The sequence below is a fragment of the Gopherus evgoodei genome, chromosome 13 (genome assembly GCF_007399415.2).
Source record: "Gopherus evgoodei ecotype Sinaloan lineage chromosome 13, rGopEvg1_v1.p, whole genome shotgun sequence".
Taxonomy (NCBI): Eukaryota; Metazoa; Chordata; order Testudines; family Testudinidae; genus Gopherus; species Gopherus evgoodei.
The window spans coordinates 7200986-7227678 of NC_044334.1; the positions used below are offsets into that span (position 1 = coordinate 7200986).

At 42.2% G+C, this 26693-nt stretch overlaps 2 protein-coding genes across 7 annotated transcripts in view; one reads left to right on the forward strand and one right to left on the reverse strand.

Moving 5' to 3' along the window:
- KDM2B (lysine demethylase 2B) overlaps positions 1–26693 on the forward strand; it is a 176040-nt gene that overhangs the window by 142883 nt on the left and 6464 nt on the right. For 5 of the 6 annotated variants that reach the window (XM_030583397.1, XM_030583399.1, XM_030583401.1 and 2 more), the window contains 5 exons: positions 11013–11237; positions 15350–15493; positions 22545–22631; positions 23270–23539; positions 24798–24836. In XM_030583397.1, coding sequence (XP_030439257.1) covers positions 11013–11237; positions 15350–15493; positions 22545–22631; positions 23270–23539; positions 24798–24836 — 765 coding nt within the window. The remainder of the gene's footprint in view (positions 1–11012; positions 11238–15349; positions 15494–22544; positions 22632–23269; positions 23540–24797; positions 24837–26693) is intronic. The other variant, XM_030583398.1, reaches the window with a different exon arrangement.
- RNF34 (ring finger protein 34) overlaps positions 1–26693 on the reverse strand; it is a 53725-nt gene that overhangs the window by 2359 nt on the left and 24673 nt on the right. The gene's annotated exons all lie outside the window — the stretch shown is intronic.

Here is a 26693-nt window from a genome sequence, read left to right on the forward strand (position 1 = left end):
ACTCCCGCTCATTCCCGGCAGATGGTACAGAACGGCTGGTAACCGTCTTCATTATAGCAACTGGGGGCTGAGCTCCATCAGCCCCCCCTTTCATGTCTAAAGAAAAGATTCTGTACTGCCTGGACTATCATAGCAGCGAGAGTCTGGACTCCCCCCCCGCCCAACCCTTTAATGTCCTATCATAGCAGCTGAAGGCTTCCTCCCCCTCATTTTATCTCACTAACAAGTCAGTGTTTCCTATTTCTGTATTCTTTATTACTTCATCACACAAATGGGGGGACACTGCCACGGTAGCCCAGGAGGGTTGGGGGAGGAGGGAAGCCCAGGAGGGTGGGGTTGTTGCAAGGGCACCTCCTAGAATGGCATGCAGCTCATCATTTCTGCAGGATCTCTGGGGCTCTGACCTGGAGCAGCTGTGCTCTCTGTTTCTCTAGTACACTTGCCCCATATTCTAGGCAGGACTGACTCTATTTTTAGACAGAACATAAAGAAGGGAATGACCTGGGGAATCATTCCCATTTTTGTCCATGCGCCTCCGGCCGACCTCAGCAAGGCCAGCCAGGCGCACCCATGACAGCAGCAGACGGTACAGAACGACTGATAACCGTCATCTCATCGCCAATTTACAATGGCATGGCAGACGGTGCAATAGGGATGGTAACCGTCTCTGCTACCTTGCAAAGGCAAATGAATGCTGCTGTGTAGCACTGCAGTACACATACAGTGACAAAAGGCAAAACGGGCTCCATGGTTGCCATGCTATGGCATCTGCCAGGGCAATCCAGGGAAAAAGGGCGCGAAATGATTGTCTGCTGTTGCTTTCACGGAGGAAGGATTGAGTGACAACATTTACCCAGAATCACCTGTGACACTGTTTTTGCATTGGGATCTCAACCCAGAATTCCAATGGAGGGGGGAGACTGCCGGAACTATGGGATAGCTACCCACAGTGCAATGCTCCAGAAATTGACGCTAGCCTCGATACATGGACGCACACCGCCAAATTAATATGCTTAGTGTGGCTGCGTGCACTCAACTTTATACAATCTGTTTTACAAAGCTCTTTTATGTAAAATCGGAATAATCCCATAGTGTAGACATACCCTCAGAAATCAATTGCAAAATTCCCACTGACTTCAGTGGGACCAGGATTTCACCCTGTGAGTTAAGCCCATTAATTTCAATGGGACTGCTCAATCTCAGTGTATAAATTTAAGTACATAAGTCTTTGCAGCACTGGAACCTTCAAGGCACAAACCATGTCCTCATTAAGATGCTACTAGCACTGTGCGGCCCTGATTATGACTGGGGCCTTATATACTTCTGCAGTATAAATATTTAACACTTTAAAAATAGGAATGTGATTGTAGAAACACAAAAACTGGCAGGGAGACCCAGATGCAGAGATAGTACTGGAAACTGCACTTAACTCACGTTGTAAAAACCTATTGCATGTAAAGTTTTCAGTGTCCCTTGAAAAGGTGATCTGTTAAAGGAGATGTGTAGAACAAGATGGAAGCAGTAACAAATAGAATGCCTTCTTCTACTGGGCCAACTCTTACCCAGCTGTGAAGAATATTGCTGAATACTGATACTGTGTAAAAGGAACACATTTGTTCACTATCTTTCCCTCCAATTACAGCAGAACACTTAATGGTGTTCCCTGGCCTGGGAGGGGATTTGTTTTGTTTGCCGTTTGAGCTGCTTCTTCCACGTGCACCAGAATGTTGTAACTACAAAACCCACAGCTTTGCATTAACTCTGGGGCTCTAGACAGCTCTTTGCACTATCCGTAACAGCTACCTGCTGCTGTGCCTTGTAGGTATTTCCTTTTCTAAAAATAATCTTTTGCAAAAGACCACTCCGCCCTCACCTAAAAAAAAAATCGCAACCTCAGTTTACATTTGCTCCAGCAACATCAGCCCCTTCGCACTGTATGTGCATCTATTAGCTTAATTAACAGAAGTCTGTTAAAAATCATACTCTCCCCCAAGAACTAATTGAGGTAGGCAGCAACCCCAGATGTGTTCTCTCCAGCAATGAAACTGAGTGAGCAAAGAGACACCTCGGCAAGAAACCTGTTCTTACCATGCACGCCTTACCCCTCCCCTCCTCTATCTATGTCATCACAAGCACTGGCAGGCCTTCTTTGTGTAACCAAATAGCTGCTGGATGGCAATTGGTCAGTCAGTCAAGGCCGGCCCCTTCCTGGAGGGGCTTTATGAATATGCATATTCCCTTCCTTTTGCCCTCCCCCCTCCTGCGCGTGTGTGTATGTGTGTGTGCGAGAGAGAGAGCGAAGCTCTGCTTCTAGCAGCAGCAGCCTCCTTGCTCCAGCCATGTCAGATTGTTTCAGCCTGGGCCCACCATGAGAAATGGCCATGTCTGTGAGTGCAGACGAGGAAGATTATGAATCGGAACAGGATCAGGTTAGGATCTTGGAGGGTGTAGACGGGAGGGGGGTCTAAGGCAAAGTTTGCACTAGGAAGGAGGGGTTGTGGTGAGGAGGAGGTTGTGAGAATGCAGAGTTACTATGTGATCTGCTTTCACTAGAAGGGGGGGGAGGGGGGAAGAAACAATGTGAGATCAATGAATGTATCATCCTAGGGTTTCCCTGCCCTGCCAAGAGAAAAAAGAGTGGGAGCTACTCATGTTAAAGGGTAAACGTCTAGGGCACCTTATGTTCTGTATTTTAAGGGCAGGCTTTTGAACTTAATGGGTTTTTAAAAATCAGATGCAGTTTTTTTTCCCTGAGACACACAGCTTTCCCTCACCCCATCAGCACACTGCTGAGCATTAAAATGGACCCTTGTGCACACTGTACAAATTGATTTATTTAAACCTGTTTTTGGTATATGGCTGATCTGAGCTGCTTTATAAATACCCATGCATAATAGGGAAAGCGAAGTGGGTGGGATTATGGTCTATGCTGTTCTGTTTGTGACTGTAGATTTTTTTGCTGTCGGCTGGATCCCAGGAGGTACTGAGAATCCTCAACTGGTATTGATTTCAGTGGGTGTGCTAAGCAACTCCTACATGATATTCAGCACCTTGCAAGATCAGACCCTGTATTTTGAGTTGATAGGCAAGTACAGTTACTGTATATGGGGGATTGCTAAGTTTTTATCATATCTAGAATTACTTTAATAAGACTCCTCAAATATTTTGAGAGATCTGTGTCTTCAGTAGCCTGCTACTGTACTAGTTACCTCACCTTACTTTGATTTATACTCCATCTCCAGTCCCAGAGGTGGAATAAAATAAAACAAAGGATGTGTCAAAACAGAGAACTTAGCCAGTCCCTGCAAGGTTTGTTCTTCTGAAGGTTTTTTTCTCTTGGAGGAGGAGAATAAACTTTAAATTTATGAAGTAATCTGTGAAATAATCCAGAACATATGTTCTAGATTGCATACTGTACTCTCTTGAAGAGCAGCCTAAGTAATTAAAAATATGCTCTGAGTAGAATGAAACGTGTATACAGTTAAAACAGATAAACTTTTTTTATAACCTAAGCTGTTCTGCATTTTAAAATAGATTTTTAAAATGTTTATTCAACTATTTGACATACTCTGCCATAAGAAGATAGACTCAAAACGTAGCCTGTTTCATGCCTAGTAATTTTGCTACTTGTTTAACCATTAGTTATTGCACCAAAAGAAGTAAGGCTAAATAAAACATAACTTAGAATTAACAATTCCTTGTTGCAGTTCCAGGGAAACTGTAACTTTATTGTGTGTTGCCCAAAATAGTTAGATTTGTTGTATTGCCAGTGTTGTTAGATGTTTGTGCACTAAGGCTGTATTGGCTTGTGGAGTAGTGTTGTTCAAGAACTGTCTTGGAGGATTAACTTTATTAAGAGTACTCATGCATTCTGAGGACAGAGAGAGTTTACAGGCCACTATTCCTGCTTGATTCACTGCTGAACTAAATAAGGTGTTAAAAGTTTCCACCTGTCCTTTTTTTTTTTTTTTTTTAAACAATCCTGCATATACCCACCTGGTTGCTTCCATTAGTTTGCTTGATTTTGATGTGATTATTGTATACTTTTTAAGTAGCTGAGCTATTAGCAAGAGGCCAAGATTGGTGTCAGTGGCACTATGCTAAATGTAACATGGGGTGAAGTCACAACTGAAAATGATGGTGCGTAATTGATTAATTTTTAAATGTGGTTATCCCCCTTGGATTTTCACTTCTGATAAAATCTGAAACCTGTTAACATTTTAAATATTACTAGTTTAAAAAAAAAAAAAAGCACCCTAAAAGTAGAGATTCTTTCTGCACCATAAAGCTCTATGAGGCCTGTTCTATACTTAAGTTTTACTAGAAAAACTATTATGATTAGGCATGTGATTTTTTTTTTATTAAACTGAAATAGTTATACCAGTAAAATCCCTACTGTGGATGCAATTATATTAACAGGTATAAGGCATCTTTATACTAAATAGTTATCCACCTTCCCATATGGAAATAGGTCGACCAGTATAAAGCACCTTCATCATGATATAACTACTTGTACTCCAGAAGGGTTGTACTGTTTTCACTTAACCAGTAGAGTTAAACATAATATATTGACAGACTTGGTGTCTGCTGCCTTAAACTAGTTTCTTCCTCATTAGTGTCATCTTACCAAGAATTGCTGCAGTGCCCCACCCCCCCTTCACCAAATCAAGAGTTTCTATCTAGTGTGAGGTTTCCTACTTTAAATAATGGAGGGGAAAGGGTTTAACACTCAAGAATTGTTGACTTTGCTGCGTTTGTCGAATACAAGGTTGGGTATGTATAATGGAGCCACAGTCTTTTAGGCAGTTAATAAGGGCCTATTTTGGTTCAGGCTAATGCTTTTGTGGCTAGCTATACTTGGCTAGACCCTGATCTACACCCAAAAGTTAAATTGGCATAACTACAGTGCTCAGGGGTATGATAGCAATGCTGACCTAACCCTTAGTCTAGATGCAACTAGGTCAACAGAAGAATGCTTCAGTCAGTCTAGCTACCATCGCTCAGGGAGGTAGAGTTCTTGCAGTGACAGAAAAATCCCTTCCATCATTGTAGGAAGCATCTGCACTACAGTGGCAAAGCGACAACACTGGAGCTATGCCACTGCCATGCATGTGGTGTAGACGTGGCCTACATGTGGAATACTTGTAAAACTATACGTGTCTGTTTCCATCTAATGGTTCTCTAGTAGCCTATATAAAATTAGTTTATCATTCCAGTTCCCAGTGGACTTAGTGTTCACATCTCTGAGCCCACCACCACAACTGAAAATTGGTAACCTGGCTGGTGTTCTTAGCAGAGATCAGGAACTCATAGGTACTCTGGAGACCCAGCTCCCCTCTCATCCGTAGAGGTGGTCTTTGGAGGTTGGGGTAGAAGCATGTTGTTAGTGGGATATTCTAGGAAGCTTCTGCTGCTGTTCTGTGGATCAACAAGGAGGTTAGCTTTTCCAAGGTTTTCACTAGCACTAAATTTTGGTTTTTGTGTTTTTTTTAATTGAACTTAAACTCCCACTAAAACCTTGACACTTAGTAAATGATAAGGAATTAACTCAATCAGAGGTCTGCTCTACTCTGTTTGTTCGGTAGCCAGTAGGTTTCCATTGCACCGAGTAACATTGTAAAAGCTGATGGCAGCTATGTGCTGTAGTCAGAATTAAGATGAGTTTTTTTTCTGTCTAACTTCTTGGTTCCTTATTTACCTGATGATATAAAAAAAAAATTTGTATTTAAAATTTCTCTATGTTAAGGTTCTTTAAAAACTGTCTTATTGAGAGGCAGCATGGTCTAGTAGTATGAGCACAGGACTAGGAGCCAAGAACTTGTACATTCTAGTACTGGTTCAGTCACTGCCATCAGTTGTGGCCTTGATTAAATTATTTTACTTCAATTTTTGCCATCTATAAAATGATGGGTAACTTAACCTGCTATACAAGAAGACTGTGAAAATTGGTTAATGTCCATACAGCACTTTGAAGATGTCAGACCGTAGATATGTGTAAAGTGTTTTTGCTATGAATGATTTGTACAACGGGTGCACAGGTTTTTGTGTAATTAAGTTCAGATCCCACCTGAATCACAAGTGCAATGAGTTAAGCAGATAATGGGATGAGGCTCGTATAAATCTCAAAACCACCACGCAGTATGGAACAATCCTGACTCGTTTCAGGAAGGAAATCAGACTGGAATAACAGTAGAAGGTGTTGCAAGTCAAGGTTGAGGTGCATTGGGAGAGTTATGTGAAGGGGGTTTGCAGATCCCTGCTTGGAGTGGTAAGTGCAGAAGCCACTCACACAAGAGCTGTCTTCTGGGCACCAATATCACTCCTCTTAGGAGCAAGCTGGATCCTCCTTTTTCCCCAAACCAGCACCCCTTGTCCTTGGACCCCACCCTCCCAAGTAGAGGATGCTGTATGTGGGTACCTGTGCTGACATAAGCCCACCAGAGCCTTGATGGAGTAGTGAGAGCCCCCACACAGAGTCCACTGCTTGGGGAAGTGGGAGGAAGTCCACCCACTTACGATGCTTGGGGCAGTTTACACCTCTTGGAACTATTATTTCAGGCCCTCTCCAGAGTCAGGCTGGTCTCAGTGCATTGATTAACCTCAGGTCATATTTTTTAGCTTCTCTTCATGACCATGAAGTTTAGAAATTTTTTTTTTGGTAAAAATGCTGAGATTCTGATCAAAGCTGGGGTTCCAGGCATGGCCTGATGGTGCCTGTGCTTTAATTTAGCCCTGGTCTAAAACCTACTCAGAATGGGAATAATCTCTTTAGCATCTTCACTGCCTTAGGAAAGTGGGTCTCCAGCCATGATCTTAGTCCATTAATGATTCACAACAGGCTTGGGGAAGATGACTTTTCCAGTTATGTAATCCTAATCACACACGTTTAAAATATGTGTATATAACGTTAGACGCTGTCTTAATGAGTTCCAAATACTGTTTCTGCAAGGTGCGTTTAATTTTGAATGATTATCTAGAAAGCCTTAGAAGTATAACCTAAATTCTGTTTCTTGCTTCACTCTCTTCATGTCAGTCACTAAAGCATGTTCCGGTTTGTTGCAGGGCTGCTAATTAACCTAATTTTTCATTAGAGCAAACAGCAGGGAAACATTTTTGACTTTTGGGGAAGTAGGAAAATTTTGGGTCTAATAAACTTGACAAGCTTTCTCCCTTTTGTTCTCCTCCTCTAACATCCCCCACTACCACCAAAATTCAGGGTCTCCATTCATAAGCAAGACCGCATCTTGCTGTTCAAACTAGTAGTGTTTTTCACTGCTTAGTGCTCATAAGACGGATGTGTTGAAACTGCAACAAGGTATATGCAACCAGGCTGATGAGTAAAGGTTTCCCACCTCACCAAGTGTTCAAGCACATGTCATACCTAGGACAACTTGGTTTAATCACTGATGACCTGATTTTTAAGAGGTGCTGAGCACTTGCAGTTCCCATTGACTTCATTGAGGTTTGTGGGTGCTAAGCACTTTTAAAAATCAGGTTGCTAATCTCTCAGGGTATGTCTACACTGGGGGAACAAACAACCTCACAGCAGTGAGTCTCAGAGCCTGGGCATACAGACCCACCTGCTTCACTGGGTTTCAGCGCCTGAGTTCCAGCTGAGCAGGAATGTCTACACTGGTATTTTTAGCACTATAATTCGTGCCTGTAGACCCAGGCTCTGAGACTTGCTGCCATGGGTTTTTGTGTTTTTTCTGTGTAGACAGACCCTCAGTGCTGCCCCAGGTTTCCTGTCTGCTCAATGGGGATATTTACTACTTATGTCACAGTGATAGGAAGATGAAGCTAAATTTAGTTTTTGTAAGGAGCTTTGGAATTCACAGATACATGTTAGATTGTTATAGCCCAAATACATCTCAGATACACACATGTGGTTTGGGTATCGGGGTATGTCTACACTGCAATTAGACACCCACGGATGCCTGTGCCACTTGACTTGGGCTGAGGGGCTCAGGCTAAGGAGCTGTTTAATTGCAGTCTAAATGTTCAGGCTTGGGCTGGAGCCCGGGCTCCATGACCCTCCTACCTCACAGCGTTTGGAAGAGACAAACTGTTCTCTTGAGGGCATGGCACGTTCACAGGCTTTGGATCTCAACACAAGTCCCGTAGAGCGTTGATGTTAATCTTAGCAGATTTCAGTGGAAATCTGCGAGGCCGTTAGGGATAAGACAAAACATTTAACTGTGAGGGATTGGGGAGGGAATTGTCACTTCTCCAGGATCCTCTGCTCTTTCTCCGACAACAGCCCACTGCATCAGTGACCTCTCACTCTGGCAGAAGAGGCATGGGCACAGCTTCCTTTGAAGACCCCTGGAAATTGGAGAGGAAGTAACAGAATTGCTTGAGGTGGTCATTGAGGCAGATTTGGACTGGCCTCCTTAGGATGGACTTCATGAGCTGAAAGATCTTTTCAGTCTAATTTCTGATTCCTTCCTTCCACAGCCTTGGGACTGAGCCAGAGCTGACTTTTGGGGACTGCAAAATCAATGGGCACAGGGTGCGAATACTACCTTGTCAGTAAAGGATGGGGGCTGTGAGGAACCCCTTCTATCCTAAAGCCAATTCAAGACTGAGCTTGCTGCCTACTTCTAATTTGAAGATGGAGAGTCTGAGTCTCTTGGCTAAGAAATCCAGGTTGTGTGATTCTGTCTGGCTTCAGATTCAGTCTCTGTCCTCTCACCCCTCCTGCTTTGTTAGCTGCAGTTTTTGACCATGTTAAATCCCAGTTGTTAGATGTTGTGCCCCAGCTAGCTCCTAGAGGTTGAGACAGGCCTGGAAGTCAGGGAGCGTGGGTCCTTTTCCTCGCTCCGCTACAGTAAGCGCATCTAGCCTAGAAATGGTTTTAAAATACAACTTAACATGTTTTGATTGACACTAACGTAGATGGTGTTTAATACCTTTTGAAAAAAAAGATTAGCTGGTCATGGTCAAGCTTGGTGGGAAGAAAGTAGGCTTTTTCTGGCCACTGATGACAGATACGAGCCTTGTTGGTTGTTTGTGTATTTTATTACATGGTACACTCACTCTTTAAGGCCCTGTCTTTTGCTCTGGATTTTGCACATTGCCTGTGGGAGGATTGGGTTTTTGCTTAAAGGAAGTGCTAGACCATTGTGTCAAAACTAACTGAAAGATTGAGGTGAATGTAGTCAGAAGATGCCTCTGTTGGGGTAAGGAACTCATCCCTTATTTGGATACTACTAACCCATTCCTGCCAGAGCTGACTTTATCTCTGCAGTTCATACAAATGCTTCTGGAAAGCAAATATTCAGTCTTTTTAGAATGCCTGAAATGGTTTTTAAAATACCTGCTTTTGGTGCATTTTCTGGTGGGATGATGCCTCTCCTCAGTTTAATTTGCATACATTGTTTGCTGCTTTGCTATTGTTCCACGCCGTGTATTTTTCAAGAGCAAAACATGAACCTTCTAAAGTTTGCTTAATATAAGTGTGTGCACCACATGGTGTGTTCTTTCTCCTCAATTATGATGATGTGTCTGTTTGAATGGAAAAATAAGTTAATAGATGCCCAGTTCCCTCCCTTCTCCCAGCAGAACCCCTGGGACATGGGTTTCTCACAGGCAAAAGGAGAAAATGTTTGTTAAAATAATGATAGCCTATCACAGGTAACTATAGAAGTTAGATACAGAGGGAGCTTGTTAGGTCCAATTATATAGGGAGATTAAATATGGCTGTGTGTGTGAAGAAAGAATGGGGAAGTTTACAAAACCAAATTAAAATGTTTCCATGAGCCTTTCTTTTTTTAATTCCAATGGAAACTTTTGGTTCTGGGGTGGGATTTTTTTTTGGATTTTGGTTTGTGTTTTTAACCAAACCTTCCCCTGCAGTACTAGCTACCCAAAGTTACAGACTTGTGCTAAGAGAAAGTGAAACTATTCTGATCTCATTCGACATGCTGAGAAATGCAGAAGGTAGACAAATCTCAAAAGTAATAAAGTAAATGGAGTTTGCTGCATTTTTTTATTTGATCTAGAACATGGTCAGTAATGTAAGAAGGAATTGGGGAGAGTGGTTAGATATAGGGGCATTTCTTGCTCAGTTAACCTTTATGATCCTGTAGAAGTCACTACTGTAGATCTTTTAAATCAAGAAGAAAATTTGGCCTCTGTCACTTTCTCTTGAATGTGGAAGCACATTGCTAGATTTCTTGATCCAGGTGCCCAAAAGTGGATAAGTGAATATGTTGCAATTTCACAAAGAATCTATTAAGTTAAAAATTTCTCAGTGCTTCTCAAGCTTCTGGAAACATAGAAAAATTGTGCTTTGTACAGCTTTCCGGGCATCTCTGGTGAGAAAGTTGATTGCCCTTAATGTAGAATTCTAGTGTTTCATTTCTGAATACCTGTTTGGAGGTGATGTAAGAGGGATTGCTGGAAAGTATTCTATGGTGCCAAGGTCTCATATCCTATTTTATCTCTTACATGAATTCAAATTCCTCTTCTCCACCATGATTTCAAAGTTTACAATGTACCACCTAGCCTCTAAATTTACTTTCTTCTTCTCCCTGGATACCTCCTTTTCAGATGGAGGAAAATAGGACCACTGGCATTATCTAAACGTAAACCTGGGACCCAGGAACTCCTCACCTCTGACACAGATTCCCTCTGTAGCCTTGAGTGAATCACTTGGGCCCCAGTACTGCAATGAGCTGCATATGGGTACGCTTGTGTTGACTTCAGTGGGCTCCATCTGTGCAGAGCTCATTGCAGGATAGTGATCTTAATCTCTCTGCTTCGGTTTCTCATTTGTATAAAATGTGGTACTACCTCAAAGGATGTTGAGAGAGTTGGTGACTGTAAAAGCGACAATGTGTATGTGCTAAGTATTCTCTATCTATGTATATTTCTAATGCACATCTCATCTTTATAGCTAGGAGACCATGGCATCAATAAAATATTTTTTCCCCCCAAGTAAAAGGAGATTCTGTGGCTTAAGCAATAAATATAATGAGATATTCATCCTGTGTCTCTGGCATTTCCAGAACAGGGCAGTTGGACGACCCAAAGGGAAACTGGGCACTGCCTCTGCAGTGAAGCTAGCTGCTAATCGGACGACTGCAGGAGCACGCCGGAGAAGGACGCGATGCCGCAAGTGCGAGGCTTGTCTACGTACAGAGTGCGGCGAGTGTCACTTCTGCAAAGACATGAAGAAGTTTGGTGGGCCTGGAAGGATGAAGCAGTCCTGCATTATGAGGCAGTGTATTGCAGTAAGTGTCCACTTGTAGCTGTGGCTCTCTTGAGACGCCTTGACAAGCCTTGTTCTGGTGGCTTGTGTCAGAGCATACCCACCCATCTTTCAGAGGTCCTACTGTCCGTAGTGACTAGACATAGGTTATGGAACTCACTCTTTAAAAGCAAGTTAAACACCGTGGATCCCAGTTGAGAGCGCCTTCTCAGACCTTTTTCCTCCCCACTCCCTCCAACCTTATTTAAAAATGTAATTTTGGATTCTCAGTGGGAGGGGGGGAGCAGCATGAAGAGAGGATTATTAGAAATGTGCCAAAACTCACATCTTGAATATGAACCTCTTTGAATTTCAGGATGGAGGAAAATTCAAGTCCGATTCAAAGAAAAAGCATGGGTGCGGGGAGGCTGTCTTCTGCTTTGGATCTTGTCAGATTCAATGAGAATCCAACCAACCTTACCACCTCAACTAAAGAAGGTGGAAATATTGGGCTAAAATCTCCCACAATTTTGGCACTGTTGGAAACTGAATCTCAGACTAAACCAGATCCAGATTTCAATTTGCCGCCGCCTCAGTTGTTCCTTCACACTGAGTTATTGTGGTGTTCCAGTGGGTATACATCCACTCTCTGAAGGAAGGAAAGTCCAGCTTTTCTCTCCCATTTTCGTTGTGATTAGCTATATTTGTGAGAGTTTCCTCTGATGGGTTCAAAGACCTTGTCTGTGCTGGGATCAAACTGTGCCAGCTGCTATTGCTATTTGGTGTGTTGTTTTTTTTTAAAGGGGAAGGCACATTGTCTGCGGGTGGTGGTAATACTTCTATAGTGGCTTCCATCTGATCTTAGTTTAGTCTACTAGCACACCTATGAGTTACATACATTTATTAACTTTTTTTATTTGAGGAAACTGAAGCGGAGAGAAATTGTGCTTTGGTCAGGGTCACACAGCAAGTGAGTAGAAGAGCCCTGCATAGAACCCAGATCTCTTGGGCCTGATTTTCAGGAGTGTTTAGCACTTAGCAGCTCCCATTGTTCTCTATGAGAGCTGCTGGGTGCTGAGCTGTTCTGAAAATCTGGCCCTCTGACTCCCAGTTCTGTGCTAGGCCATACGTCCTCTTTAGAACAGGGCACTTGAATTCACTACTTCTGGGTATGTTCCTAGCTCTGTCAGACTTGCTTCATGACCTTGACCAAGATTTTTTGCTTCTCAGTGCCTCAGTTTTCTGATCTGTAAATTGGAGGGAATACCTACCTCTCTGTAAAGTACTTTTGCAGCTCTAGCATGCTTTTCATCAGAGTACTTTAAATTATTATTAACTGAGCTGTGACATGAATTCATTGACCAGTTTGGATGGAGAAATTTTTTAGTCATGCTAGTCAAATCTTGCTCCTCCTTCTTGTTGAGGGTCTACAGCGGGTTTGTAATATGGCTTCACGGTCTCCCTTGGTCAGGGAAACTGCTAGCAGCAGCCAGTTTCAATCACGTTGTATAGTCCTGATCCCTGTGAAGGAGAAGGTCAGCAAAGTTGCACTGTTCTGTTAGCCAGTAGTTGCTTGAGGGATCCTCCACCATTTCTTCTGAGCAGTCCTAAACAAAGCAGGGCCACTCCTGTTTTGGGGGGAAAACAGTGCTAATACCATCTTCCCTGTCTCTGACCAGTTCAGGTATGTGTCTAGAATGATCACAGATCTTCATGGAACTGGATTCTGTTCTGGGCATCTTTCCCTGTATTCTGTGGGAAAATATTTCTTCCTAGATCAGTTCAGTTTCAGCAATTTTATTTCAGAGAGCTATAGTCTGACCACAGGGTTGGGAGTCAGGATGCCCTGGTTCTACTCCCAGCTTGGACATGGACTCTGGGACCTTGTTTGCTCTGGGGAAATTCCCATTGGTGCTAGTACCAGTGGGACTCTTATTTCAACTTCTCCATTGCAAAGAACATCTGTAGAATTGTCTGATTACAGTTTAAAATGGTTCGTTTTGAACTGTTGTAGTTTGTAACAGTGCCTCATGTTCCCATTAGCCATTCTGCCTTATATAAACTTGGTCAGCATGTCCTCCAGTTATTGGAGTAATAGTGCATTGTGGGTACATAGCCCACAGCTTCCAGCACAGGTCCTCAAGGCAAGGCTTTGCGGAAGTAATAATCCACAGTTTGTTCTAGTGCTGTTCAATAGATTTTGTTTTCAAGTTTAAAAATATCAACTGTATACAGAACACAGGTATTTGATAACTTTACAAGCCATAAGAGAACCTGTACTGCATTTCATAAAACAGGAAACTAATCTGCATGAAATGACAGAAGCTGCAGTAGCTCAGAACAAGAGAGGAGTTGAGGATGTGGGATGTTGTGTGTTGCACAGAGTGGTTCTTCAAGATAATGCAGGGGCATTGTGCTGGGAAGACCAATTGTAATGGTTCAGCTGCAATACCAGCCGTTTGTCAACACGGGCATTTCAGTGGTGCGGAGTGACCTGGGGCAGGATATAGAACTGGAGACCCTTGCCCCAAGCAAGAACAATTACAATAATTCTAACAATGTCTGTGTGCTTTTGCAAGCACTTATGTGCATAGATATAGTGTGTTACAAGCATTGCAGCTACTTGCAATACAAACAATTTCTAGTAGGCAGAACTTCTGTGGCTTTGAACTTAACTTCTGTCAGTTTTCCCCAACTGCAGAATGGAGATAATCTCTCCATGTGTGTGTGAGGATTAATTAGTTAATATTTTCAAAGTTCTCTAAAGATGAAGTGCTAAGTATCTCTTGACCTGGTAAGGTTTAGAAGTGTTGCCAAAGCTAATACATCAAGTGTCAATGTATAGGGCAGGCTAAACAGTAGTATCTTCAATGCCAATCATTTTTTTTTATCCTGCCTGAGATTTCAATCAATGTAGTTATCCAGTGATGGTTTGTTAAGATTTGTATATACTTCTAAAATGAAGCCTTTGCCATGAAAGCCAGTTCTCAGCTCTTGAGGATTAATAGATAAGTAGTGATATATAATCTAACTGAATGCATTTCAGATTCTAGCCAGCTTCTCTTAAGTGTCTTTGTTCCCCTCCTTGTCACAAGACTTGCACCATATTGCAGCAAACTAAGTACTTGTGTAACCCCCGCCTGCTTGGTGTGGCACTCTGTCCTCCTCTAGTGGTGGCTGGGCCAGCTGTAGAGATTGAGCCTGCTACAGCCTTGGCTAAGAGAAAAGTATCTTTTAGCTCTTTCAGTAGAGGCTCATGCATTTAACTCAAGAGGTCCAAGGTTTGATGCTTACTCATGATGTCCCAGGTGGTCCGCTTACACTTGTGTGTGTCATTAGTGCAAAGACAGTTTCCTAATTAGACTGAAATTCTGACACTTCGACACCAAGGTTACAGAAATAACTAAAGTAGGTGGAGAATTGCAGCATCTTAACTGAGATCTGGCCTGGAAGGAAGAATCTCTCCATTGCTAGAAATTCACCCCATTGCCTCCTATCTTTCTGTGTTCTTATACATTGCCTACAAAATGATATCTTAATCCTGATAGTGGCCTGTAGGTGATACTATGATCTAGATCTAACCATGATTAATATCTATGAGTTGAGAGATTTGGGTTCTGTTTCTGGTTTTGATGTGGACTTGCTTTGCGACTTTGGTTGATTCCCATAACCTTCCTCTGCTCTTTATTTAAAATGAGGTTGCTGCCTACCTGCTAAGGGGGGTTATGAGGTATAATAGACCAATATTTTTGATCTAATGTCTCTTATTTCTTCTATGTCACTCTGTTACAGTAAACTGGCTCACAAGCAGGGCTCTGTATCTGTCAACTGTAAATTTCTAAGACCAAGGCCAATGTGCTGATGTACTTAGTGGGCAGGATTCATCCCTCGGGTTGTCCATTGACTTTAATGGTGTTACAGGGGGCCAGGATCATCCCTAATGTATATCATTCAGTTTGTTGCTCTAGAACACTCATCCTGCTGTTGAAGTTCAGTGCTTGTTACATTAATTAGAGTTGGTGGCTCTCAGCACTTTACAGAATCAAGGACCTCGTACCACAAACTGCTTTGAGATTAGCCAAATGTAAATTAAATGTCTTGGTCATCTGCTCCATTATGTTACCTATGCCCTAATCTCTCTTGTTGTGCAAACAGCCAGTGCTGCCTCACACTGCTGTGTGTCTCGTGTGTGGAGAAGCTGGAAAGGAGGACACTGTGGAAGAGGAGGAGGGCAAGTTTAATCTCATGCTAATGGAATGCTCCATTTGTAATGAAATAATACACCCAGGATGCCTTAAGGTGAGTCCAGAGAAATGACACTGATGGTAGTAATAAACAGTCAGTCACTTCCTTCAGTTAAAAACAATGAACTAAAACTAATTGCTTGAAAGCTTTTTTTGTGAAAACTGTATGAGAATGTAGAGCTGGCGCAAGGTGCAGGTTGGCAGTCTGGGAGCCCAAAACCCTCTCTGAGTAGGGAGCTTATTCAAGAGGATCCCCTTTGACATTTAGTAGCTAGTAACCCCAATGAGCAGGGAAACCCCTGCTTTCCAAAAGAGCTTTCATATTTCTTCAGCCTCCTTAATATTTGACATAAGTAAAGGTTCATCTCCTTAGATATTTCCGGGTAAATAATTCTGAGGTGAGGAGATGAACCTGTGAACAGCAGAGTTTCTTAGAGCTTTGGTGGTGTTTAAACAAAACAAGTTGGAAGTTAGGAGATTAGAATTTAGTGATTCAAATAAACCTGAATGTCGGTCTGGAAAGATTCAGTGAAAATTCCAGTGTTCACCCAACATCTAGCTCTTCCTCCCTTTACAAATGGTAGTAAATGTGTGCCTCCTACCCAGCCATCCCAGTTGCTATAGGAAAGAAACTGAATTTGTCTGTTTAGATGGATACAATAACATGGTCTGGCTGTAAAATAGTACAGCCTGCATGCTGTTCCTGCCTGGCCCTTATTGGGTGTAGGGTGGTCTTAGGACCAACTTGTGAGGGTGAGTAGGGTAAAGGGTTAATTGTGTGTTCTGTATGTTGTGGGTAAATGTGGGCAAAGTTGATCTCTGGCCTAGAGTTGAGCATGGAGACTCTGGGAAAACTATGCATGTCTACACTGTGATTTAAAAAAGACTCGTGGCACCAAGTCTCAGAGCCTGGGTCAGCTGACTCAGGTTCATGGGGCTCAGGCTGCAAGGCTAAAAATAGTAATGTAGAGGTTTGGGTCTGGGCTGGAGCCCAGGCTCTGAGATCTCTCCCCTTGCAGGGTCTCAGAGCCCAAGCTCCAGGCTGAGCCCAAACATCTAAACTCCAATTTTATAGCTTAAGCCTCATGATTCTGAGCCAAGTGACCTGGACCGGCCTTGATTGTGCTACAAGTCTTTTATTGCAGTGTAGACACACCCACTGTGACTGGGTGAGAAGCAGGATCTTCCACTTGGATTAAATCAGTTGTGATCCTTTGCCTGTACAGAGAAGGTTTGTCTCCCACCTTTAACTAGAGAGTGGTCTTGCAGTATGCGAGAGTGTGTGTGAGAAGGAGAGAGAGATGACTTCTTTAGGACAGTGGAAGGTGTATGACTGGAGTGTTCAGTGATTCCAGGGCAGAGTTGAAGCTGGCAATGAAATCTTAGCTAAGTATTTCTAGGCTCTGACATTTGTGAACTAAAAAGTCTGGTTTAGATGAGTTAAAACTACAATTCCCACCCTTCAAACAACATCCCTACTCCTCAGAAAGGACAAATAGGTAGCTCAGTTCATGTGTTTGTCCAGACGTAAACCTTGTGTTCAGCAGAGGCTGGCTATGAGCTCATTGAGCTTTCCCAGCAGTGCCTGTGTCCCGGTAGTCTCTAGGGAACGCAGCAGGTATGTTTTAGACTTCAGAAGTACTCTGCATTAGCCTAACTCTGCTCCCATTGACATCAATGGCCATACCCTTCAACGGGAGCAGAGTTAGGTCAATGCTGAGCACATCTGAAAATCCCACCCTCTGTGGGCTTTTACAGCCACTTGACTGGGAGACTTCTGAGCCACTCCATTCCAGAACTGATCCTGGGAGTGATTTGTCTAGCTTGAGCCACTCAGCCATTCTCTCCTTCATAGTCATCCCAATTTATGGTTAAAATGGTTTTGCTATTTCCACAGTAAAATGTATTCCAACATCCCCTACTCCCAGAAAGCCACAGTTGGTGCCTGTGGAACCCACTGTGATGGAAAAATACTTTTGTTCCAAAATGTAGGAACCACATGCTCTGTATAATGCTGTCTGTACTATCTCTCAGCTCCTTAATCTCTGGGTGAGGAATGGCACAATTTTTAAAGATGCTCAGCACCCACAGCTCCTGTTGTAGTCAGGACGGTGAAGAAGGGCAGACTGCAGTTGCTCGGCATTTCTGAAAATGAGGTCTTCAGTATTTTAGTGAAAGAGTGACTGATAGCTCCAGCCAGTGCTAGTGGTTAGCAGGGGAAGGAGCTGTGTAGTCTGTCCTGCAGGGTACATCAATCCTGACCTGCAGCACTGCTTCACTATTGCAGTGCACCAAATTCACATGCCCAAACTACTCCATGTTTTCCTCTGTCCTTCCATGCAGCATCACAGAGTAACATTATTCAGGATTTGGCCTGCAGGACAGAATCACTGTTTAGTGACGGCTGAAACATTGACTTCCCTAAACCAAATTTGGAGCTTGCTGATGTGCTAGCTGGCTATGCAGGATGTGGGTCAGACCTGTGAAATTCAAGAAAATACTACTGCTGTCCTGCATATTCGTGACCAGAGACTAACCACCCAAGTGCTGGTTTGGTAACATAGAAAAATCACTTCCAGTGTCTATGAAAATGGAGAAGTTAGAGATTTGCAATTCTGCCCTGGGCAACCAGGTGCAGGGTTTTTGGGTTTTTTATTTTTAAGCAAGTAAAAACAGCTGGCAGATAACACCCCCTAGGATTCCTTTGCCTATCCCTGGTCAGAAACACCATGTCAAACTGAGCTTTTGGGGGCCCCTTACACCTTGTCCTCAGAAAGTGTTGTGTGGGCTGGGAGCCTTGTGTATCTCCTCAGCTTCTCTGGAGCTCCCAGAATCCCTGGTGACCTGTAGCAGTGGGGTATCCTCCAGTGCCTTTTCTGTAGGTAATCTGCTCAGGGTGGCTGCCTAAGTGACATTTATTTACAGGATGAAAAGGACACCATCCCACCAGGGATTTGGGAGCCTCTGGAAAGGCAAGGCAGTGTGTACATTGAAGGAGAATGGCAGAGGGAAGATGATGCAATGGGAGCCTCTCTCTGTATTCCTTCTTTGTTCATGGGCACTACGTAGCCCTGTGGTTGGGCTCAACAATGTTTCATGAGACTGAAAAAACTCCAGAGTCCTGTGACACCTTATAGACTAACAGGTGTATTGGAGCAGGAGCTTTTGTGGGTGAATACCCACTTCGTCAGATGCATGTAGTGGAAATTTCCAGAGGCAGGTATAAATATGCTGGCAAGAATCAGGCTACAGATAACGAGGTTAGTTCAATCAGGGAGGATGAGGCGCTTTTCTAGCAGTTGAGGTGTGAACACCAAGGGAGGAGAAACTGCTTTTCTTTAGCCTGATTCTTGCTTGCATATTTATACCTGCCTCTGGAATTTTCCACTACACGCATCCGCTGAAGTGGGTATTCACCCATGAAAGCTCATGCTCCAAAACGTCTGTTAGTCTATAAGGTGCCACAGGACTCTTTGCTGCTTTTACAGATCCAGACTAATAAGGCTACCCCTCTGATACTTGAAAAAAAGTCTTACTTTTTGCACACTATTCTAATCCTTAAAGTAGTCTTAAATTCAGACTTTGGAACCAACTGGCTGCTGTATGAGTCCCCTGCCTACTGGAGCAGTTGCTGCCCCCACAATATAAATGCCTAGATAGTGTGAAGCCCCCTTTATTATGGGGATGACCTCTCATGCAAGCACCTCCTGCCTCCCATCATAAGAGAAGGTCCTTCCCACCCATCCCCCAATCATACTTGAAAATGTAACAGTAAGTAGGCAGCAGTGTATGTTGGTCTTGGGTGCCATCTTTGAATAAAATCCATAGACTGGAAAATGAACTCCCTGTGGGAGAATAAAAGAACAGGAAGGATTGGGATCAATTAGAGAGTGAACATCCTTGGACTCTAAGTTTCCATCATGTCTGATTTCTCTGGGGAGAGACTTGTTCCCTGAGCCCATTCTACTGAGGTGACTCCCCATCAGAAGAGCACTGCAGGAGCTGTGAACGGTTCAGCATGTGCTAGTGTAATGTCCACTCCCTTTCAGGCTGTTCCAGGTTATAAAGCCCACACTTTTCAAAGTTCCTAGCTTGGTCGCATAAGGGTGAGTTGGGTTTCTCCACTATCTAAAACTTACTTTCAGCGTGTGATCTTTTATAACCATCTCAGGCTTCTCCCATTGAGAGAAGGGAGGGAGTCCCCAGCAGCTGATCATATTGGCAAGCCAGTCAGACTGCAACAGTCAAATCTCAATTCCATGTATGAAGGAGTATATTATGGGCTCTGGGATTTATTGCCATGCTCTCATTTTTCTCCAAATTTGAGCTCAGCAGCAAAGTATCCAAGCTGAGTCTGTCTGCAAATATCACCCAGGTGTGTCCTCTGCAGACACAGCCATTTCTGCTTTGTTCCTCTCCACAGTGAATGTATGGATTTCTAAAGGAATCTGAATAGCAGCCTTTCATCACATATCCTTTACTGTTTCCTAAAGAGCGTTTAATCCATGCTGGTTAATCCAGTTAATGATCGACCGTGTTCCAAATCTCACTGTTAATGTAGGTGACTTACTGTGTTTTCAGATTTCTAAGGATCCAAATTTAGTTTTTTCTCAATAAAAGAATGTTCCCTCTTTTTCCTTTTAGTCGCTTAGTCTCAAGATGTATTCTTGGGGAGGCTTATATTTTCCAAACCTTGTGAATGAATTTAGTGCTAATGAGTGCAAGAGGATGAATAGCATTAGGTACACTGGTAGAGAAGCATGCATGGAGTCTAAGACCTTCTCTACACAAACACTGCTGTGCCAGTACACTTCATTCCCCACTTGTCATCCCCTTCTTATTCCAGCACTGCCATGGCACATGGCTTTTGCCTAATGTTGTCAAATAAACACTGTGATTCCCACAACCTTTAATAAGACAACTGCATAGTTGTATAGTCCCACATTTGTGTGTCTCATTAGTTTGTCTACAATTAGCCACATCTCTTCAGTGCTTTAAACTTCACACAAAGGGGCCTAATGGCCTTTGTCTCCCCTTTAAGTAGAATTTGATCTATTCAGCACAAGAAATAACTTGTTTCTGACTTGGGACTGCCCCAGGGACTGTTTCCTAAAGATGGAGGATCTACAGAACTCATTGTGGCACAGTACCACACCTGTGAAGGGGGAAGGGAGGTTTAAGTGATACAGTCAAGATAAAAATGTTTAAAATTCCTCCCCAGTTTGCTTACAATGCTCGAGATTATTAAAACTGAAAGGGCTCTTCAAAAACAAAATTGACTTATCACTCTGATGGGATAGTGAAACTAGAGCAGTCACTGTCTGTCTGGTTCAGAGACTTCAGACTGTAGCCCTCTTAGTACTGCAGGAGAATATTCAAATACAAATGAACTGTTTCACTAAATTAAAAAAAAATTATAAAGCTTTTCTTTAACAAAACCTGCATGAGTCCCCTAGGCCCTTTATAGCACTGCCCTGGCCTCTATTTCAGACTTAGTCCCCTCAGGTCCTTTACCCTGCTGGCAATTATAGCCTTAATATCTTATTGGCCTTGCTTCCAACCTGGCCCTATGTATTTAATGTCCTCCTTACAAGCTACTTTGCTTTCCATATAAATATAAATCTTCTGATGCATTTCTTCCACAATGCCAAGAAGTGAATCTAATTTTTAACAGTTTGGTTTTTTTAAGTTTGTAATTGACTCAGGGTATGAACATGCCATAAATGAGTAGCCATGTGCTCTTACTACCATAACCCTTGTCTTTCCTCACCCCATCCTGACCCTACTGTTTAATTCCATTATGCCAGATCTAAAAAGACTAAAGGTGCAATTTTCAAAAGCACCTAAGTCGCACTTTCAAAAGTGAATTAAGGGCTTATGAAAATCTATCCTATTACCTCTTTGGGGCACAACCATGTCGCTAATTATACCATACAGCCCTTAATGCAGTTGTGGAGACTGTCTTTAAAAAAAAAAAAAAAAAAAGAAACACAATACTAATAAACTGGATAGAATGAGCTTTTCTTCTCTGTATACTACCTGTTGAATTGATGAGGAAGGAATGGATAACTTTTGAAGGCAAGGGGGCTATAAAATAAAATTGCTAGGCACACTATATCTTTTGAATGAAAGTTTCAGCCTGTCCCCTGGAACTGACCTGGCAAGTTCCATTTTGTTGATATTTGGGCTGAAGCCTGGCATGGGGTTATTTTCCTGCATGGGTCCTTGATTCACATTTTAAGGAGCATTTTTAAGTACATTACAAAAATCCTCACTTTTAAAAACACATTTCCATGTTAATGGGGATAGGAAGGAATCCTTTGAATCTGTAAAATGAGGATAATGATATTGACTTCTCATGTAAGTGCTTTGGGATCTACTAATGAAAAGCGCTGTATATGAGCTGGGTGATATTTATTTATTTGTTTTATTATTAAAAGGCTGATCTTCTTGCCAGGCCACTGGAGAGAAATGAGTGAAAGAGTGTATTGTAAATTGGAGATGAAGGAGAGGACAGTCTTAGATTAGGTGATCGAACAGCCCGTTTCACTGCAAATACAGGATATATGGTCAAGGCCGCCGAGAGCGGGTTCGGGCCCCGGCAAAAATTTTTTTTCGGGCAGACCAGCTAAACAGGGCTGACAAAGGCGGGCCCTGTGCCCCCTTCCAGACTGCTGGGCCCTGGTAATTTGTACCGGCTCTCCACCCCGCCCCACCCCCTCGTCAGTCCTGTATATAGTATCTTAACAGAGAATGCATCAGCTATTAAACAGGGACTACCACTGATCTTAGCCAAAAAGCCAAGACTTAAAATCCATCTCAAGTACCAAACTGTGGTTTTGGTTTTGGTTTTGTTGGTGGTGGTTGGTGAGTAATCTTACAGGGTTGGGAGTATGCATGTCACAGTGCAAACAAGGTAGTGCTGTTCCTTAAGTGCATCTAGCCTAGAGCCACTGGAAGAGAAACAACTGATCTGAGAAACAGGGTAGCAGTGCAAAGAGTCTATCCCCTGCTATTGTAATGACTAATTTTAGATTATGATAATCTGTATGTGGACTTGCACTGCCACTTAACACTATTAACAGGTTATGCCCCTTTCGCTCTAGGTGAAGGAATCAGATGGTGTGGTTAACGATGAACTGCCGAACTGCTGGGAATGTCCAAAGTGCAACCATGCAGGGAAAACTGGGAAAGTGAGTTTCACTGGAATATATGAAATAAGCATGAGACACTAAATCTGGTGTATTCTCTATAACTTCCAGATCTATTTTTGCTATCTTGTTTTGGTTATGGAACAAAAGCACTATTAGTCTAAAAATCCATGTAGTAAACAAAGAGACACATTGTCAAAAAACTTGACTATTTAAAAATCTTCTCTGCTTTTCTTTATTATATGTCATTCAGCTGAGAAAAGAAAAGAAATTAGTCAGCACCCCTCTTGTTTGCAGTCATTTTCACTTTCAGATTCTGTGCACTGACAGAGTATAACCAAAACATTGTAGGAAATCCTGCAGAGGAGGGATGTTTAAATCCAAACTAAAAGCTGTTTGTGTTTTAGATTTTTGTAAAGCTGTATTCAACAAAATCTGAAGTGTCCCTTACAACTAGTGAAACATTAGATTCTTTATTATCTGAGATGGAGGTAGAAGGTATGTTACAAATAAGAAAAATGCCTTGGAGGTTAAAATTCATTACCACACTGACTGCTTGTGAATAGTCATTTTGTGGTTTAATCAACTGCTTGTAACCAGACAAGCTTCAGGTGAAATGCATTGTAAACAGCAAAAAAAGACATAAGATATAAAGTTTGTTTGTGTTTTCTCTCTCTTTGGCGTACAAGCAAAAGCGTGGACCAGGATTCAAATATGCGTCGAATCTCCCAGGCTCACTGCTTAAGGAACAGAAGATGAACAGAGATAATAAGGAAGTAACAGATGTAGCAAAACGGAAAGGGGAATGTGAAGAAACCCCCAGGCGGAAATCTGATGAACATTCCAAAAAAACCCCTGTTGATTCTATTTTAAGGAGAAAGTCAGATGATGTGCATATGCGAAGGAAAAGAAAATTTGAGAAACCCCAAGAACCTGCTATGAGAAAACGGGTATGAGAGGATAGAACCCCATTTCCTTAATGCATGCACGTACACAGGCACTTATTGTAGGTCAGGGGCTGATGTCTCTTGCACTTCTGCTTTAAATTTTCCTTTGAGTCTCTTGAATTCCAGCAAGTGATAGTTACAAAGGAAATTGCATAGCACTTTACATTTCTTTTTGAAAAGTATCCATCAAGCAGAACAGTAAAGTTTATCCACCTGAACTTTACCTTACTTTTTTATTCAGGGACAGAGAATACTGGGCAAAGAACTGGCTATTTACTTTAAAAAAGCAATTCTGAACGAAGAGAGCCCCACTGTCGGATTTTTTTTTTTAAACCAGGTGTGGGGTGGTCAAAAGTAGCTTCGATCAACCCTTGTCATCTCTAGCCACTGGGTGGCACTTGATAGCTTTCTCTAACTAGCCATAACTACATACAGCAGTAGTAATACTTCACTAAGTAACTGATCCTTACAGCATCTCTGAGATAATATCCTTCCCAACTTACAGAGAGAAGGAGGAATCTATCTATTGCTTTCAGCTGCAATTTAGGCAACTTCTTAAAATCTGACTTGCACAGTTTATTTGGGCCAGAAAGCATTCAAATACATTAGTTTTATTTAACATCTAGGGATTGCAGAGTATCTTGTCTGTGGAAGTGAAAGGGGGCACTTTGGTCATGAGTAAATGTGCAGTGATTTCGATCGTGTTTAATGGGAGTTTTTGTGCTAGTTTTGTAGTACACATAAATTCACTGTGGTAAACAGCCCAAGATTTGAAATAGGTGATACAGGTAGGGATTGAAGTTACAGACACACAATAGGGGGGCTGCATGCACAGTGTCTATCCACCAGCTTGATCTCTAGCCAGTGCTGTTATCTGCTTGCCTTCATGGCCACTAAAAACTATTTGACTTAGTAGAGGATGCTGGTACGCATTTCCTACATGCCTCCAGAATGTGGGAAACTTTGATGGTTCCATAGAGTGACACCACAGTGCACTGGGGTGGAGATTATGGGGGGGTGTTAAATGTTCTTTAATGGACTTCAGCTATTGAAAACAACAAACCATTAATATTCAGAAAGGCAAGAAACAAAGTGTGGCTTGATTATTATATAGCGGGTTAACCTGTCCGCTTCATTATGCTTTGCTGTAACCACTCACCAAATCAGCCACAAATTGAAGAAAATTGGTACAGTAGGAATTTTTACTGATACCTACACAAAAAATAAAACATTTGTTTTGTCTTTTTCTTTTCTGAAACAGCTAAAACTCGGTAAAGAAGAGAAACTCTTCAGGAAAAAGGTACCTCTTTAATTTGTGTGCTGCTACTTTTTTCCCCCTCTTGTGTTCTCTGAGCTGCATTGTTGTTCAGTTTCTTTAGCAATCCCATTGCTGTGTCTTTGCTGCCATTTTTACTGCATATTTGCATCTCAGAATCAGAAAACACCCTCTTTCTGAATGCACACAGAGGTTTCCACCTGAGATTAGTTGATCCTTTTTTTTTTTTTTTTTTTTTAAATATTTCCTATTCTACAATCCTCTACTAAAATGCTGTCAAAACATAGGCTATGTCATTTTCAAAGACCCGTGGGTAAAATTCTCTTCTCTGTACTGATGATCTGCTCTCCCTGCATGCACCAATCTTGCCAGACCCAATAACACCACCTGGCTATTTGTGTAATGGTGTAAGAGGTAAAATCTATCCCGACCTTGATAGTGATCTGTTTACCTTTTATACACTAGCATATGATTAGAAATGTTGTTGTAGGTCATTACATTATCCAGCTCCTACTTTCTGACTGATCTCCTAGGATGGAGAATGCCATAAGGTGACTATAGTCTTCTGAAGAAGTTTCCATATAATTAATCTAAATTACCTGTCACTCACTTTCAGTAACGTCTCTTTCTCCTGTAATCACTGTAAAAAGGGAGGGATGGATCATCTTTTGCTAATCTCTCTGTAATCTTAAATACCTTAGTCCAATCCCCTGTAATTTTTGGTTAAAGCCCAAAAAAAAGAAAAAGAAAAAAAAAGCAGCTGTGAAGGCTGTGCATTAATGATACATCCCCATTTAAAAGCTAGGAGCATGTCCTTTTTATTAGATCCATATAGTTTATTGAAGCAGCATAGAAATTCTGGCATAATAATCAGTGTGTTGATAGTGTCACACCTCCTTTTGCCAACCTCATCTGTTTACTACAGTGCTGTTTCATTTTAGTTTTAACAACTGTCAGCTTCTCTCTTGCTTGTAGTGATCAGATTAGACCTGAAATCTTCCCCTTTTTTGGCATGGTATTGCACATCTTTTGCAACTGTGTCTAACGTACGTCAGTGTGGGATTTGATTAAAGTAGACAAGTGATGTGTGATTCCTGCTTACGAAAAGTGACTGGAGCAGAGAGGAAGGTGCCAGCTGACCCCTTCACAGCCCCACTTTCAATCAAAGTTTCTGTGAACTTCAGGTCTCATCAGACTAGCAGTGTATCAAGGCTGTCAGTTGGATCACCCATTTGTATATATACACACTATGCTGGAGAGAGAATGAGACAATGCAGTGCACTCCTTGGGCCATAATGGGGTAGCTACCACTCAAGGATCCAGCAGTAAGTGGCAGAATAGCAGTATGCCAGGAATGTGGGTTAGTAATTGCAATACAGAATGTTCCAAAACTTGCTTAATCAAATGAACCCAGTGTTCTTAGCCTGCATTGCTGCTTGGGTGAGTAAAACCACTGGTCTTGACTGCATATCAGGAAATACAGTGGCCATCTTTTAAAATGGGAAATTTACTTTCTGAACCACAGTGTCCTGAGCCAGTTTTCTCCTACCCAACAGACATCTCCTTGAAGAGAGCATTTGTTTGCAATGTGTTGTTACCTGGTGCATATATTAATTAACTGGTGCTCGCTTGCTGTGCTACCAGCAGATCCTTAAAAATTAGATTGTCCTTATGTTTCAGGAATATCCATGTTAAATATAAAACGGTCCCCTGGAGTCTTCAGGGTTGCTCCTGAAGTTACGGTTTTTAATATACAATGCCACTTTAAAATACCATCTTAGGCATGGTGCCACCAGTTATTAACGTTCCACTGTAGTCAGGAGAATGTTTGGATGTGGTTCTTTACCCTGTTGCCCTCTATGCAGGCTGCTGGGAAGCATG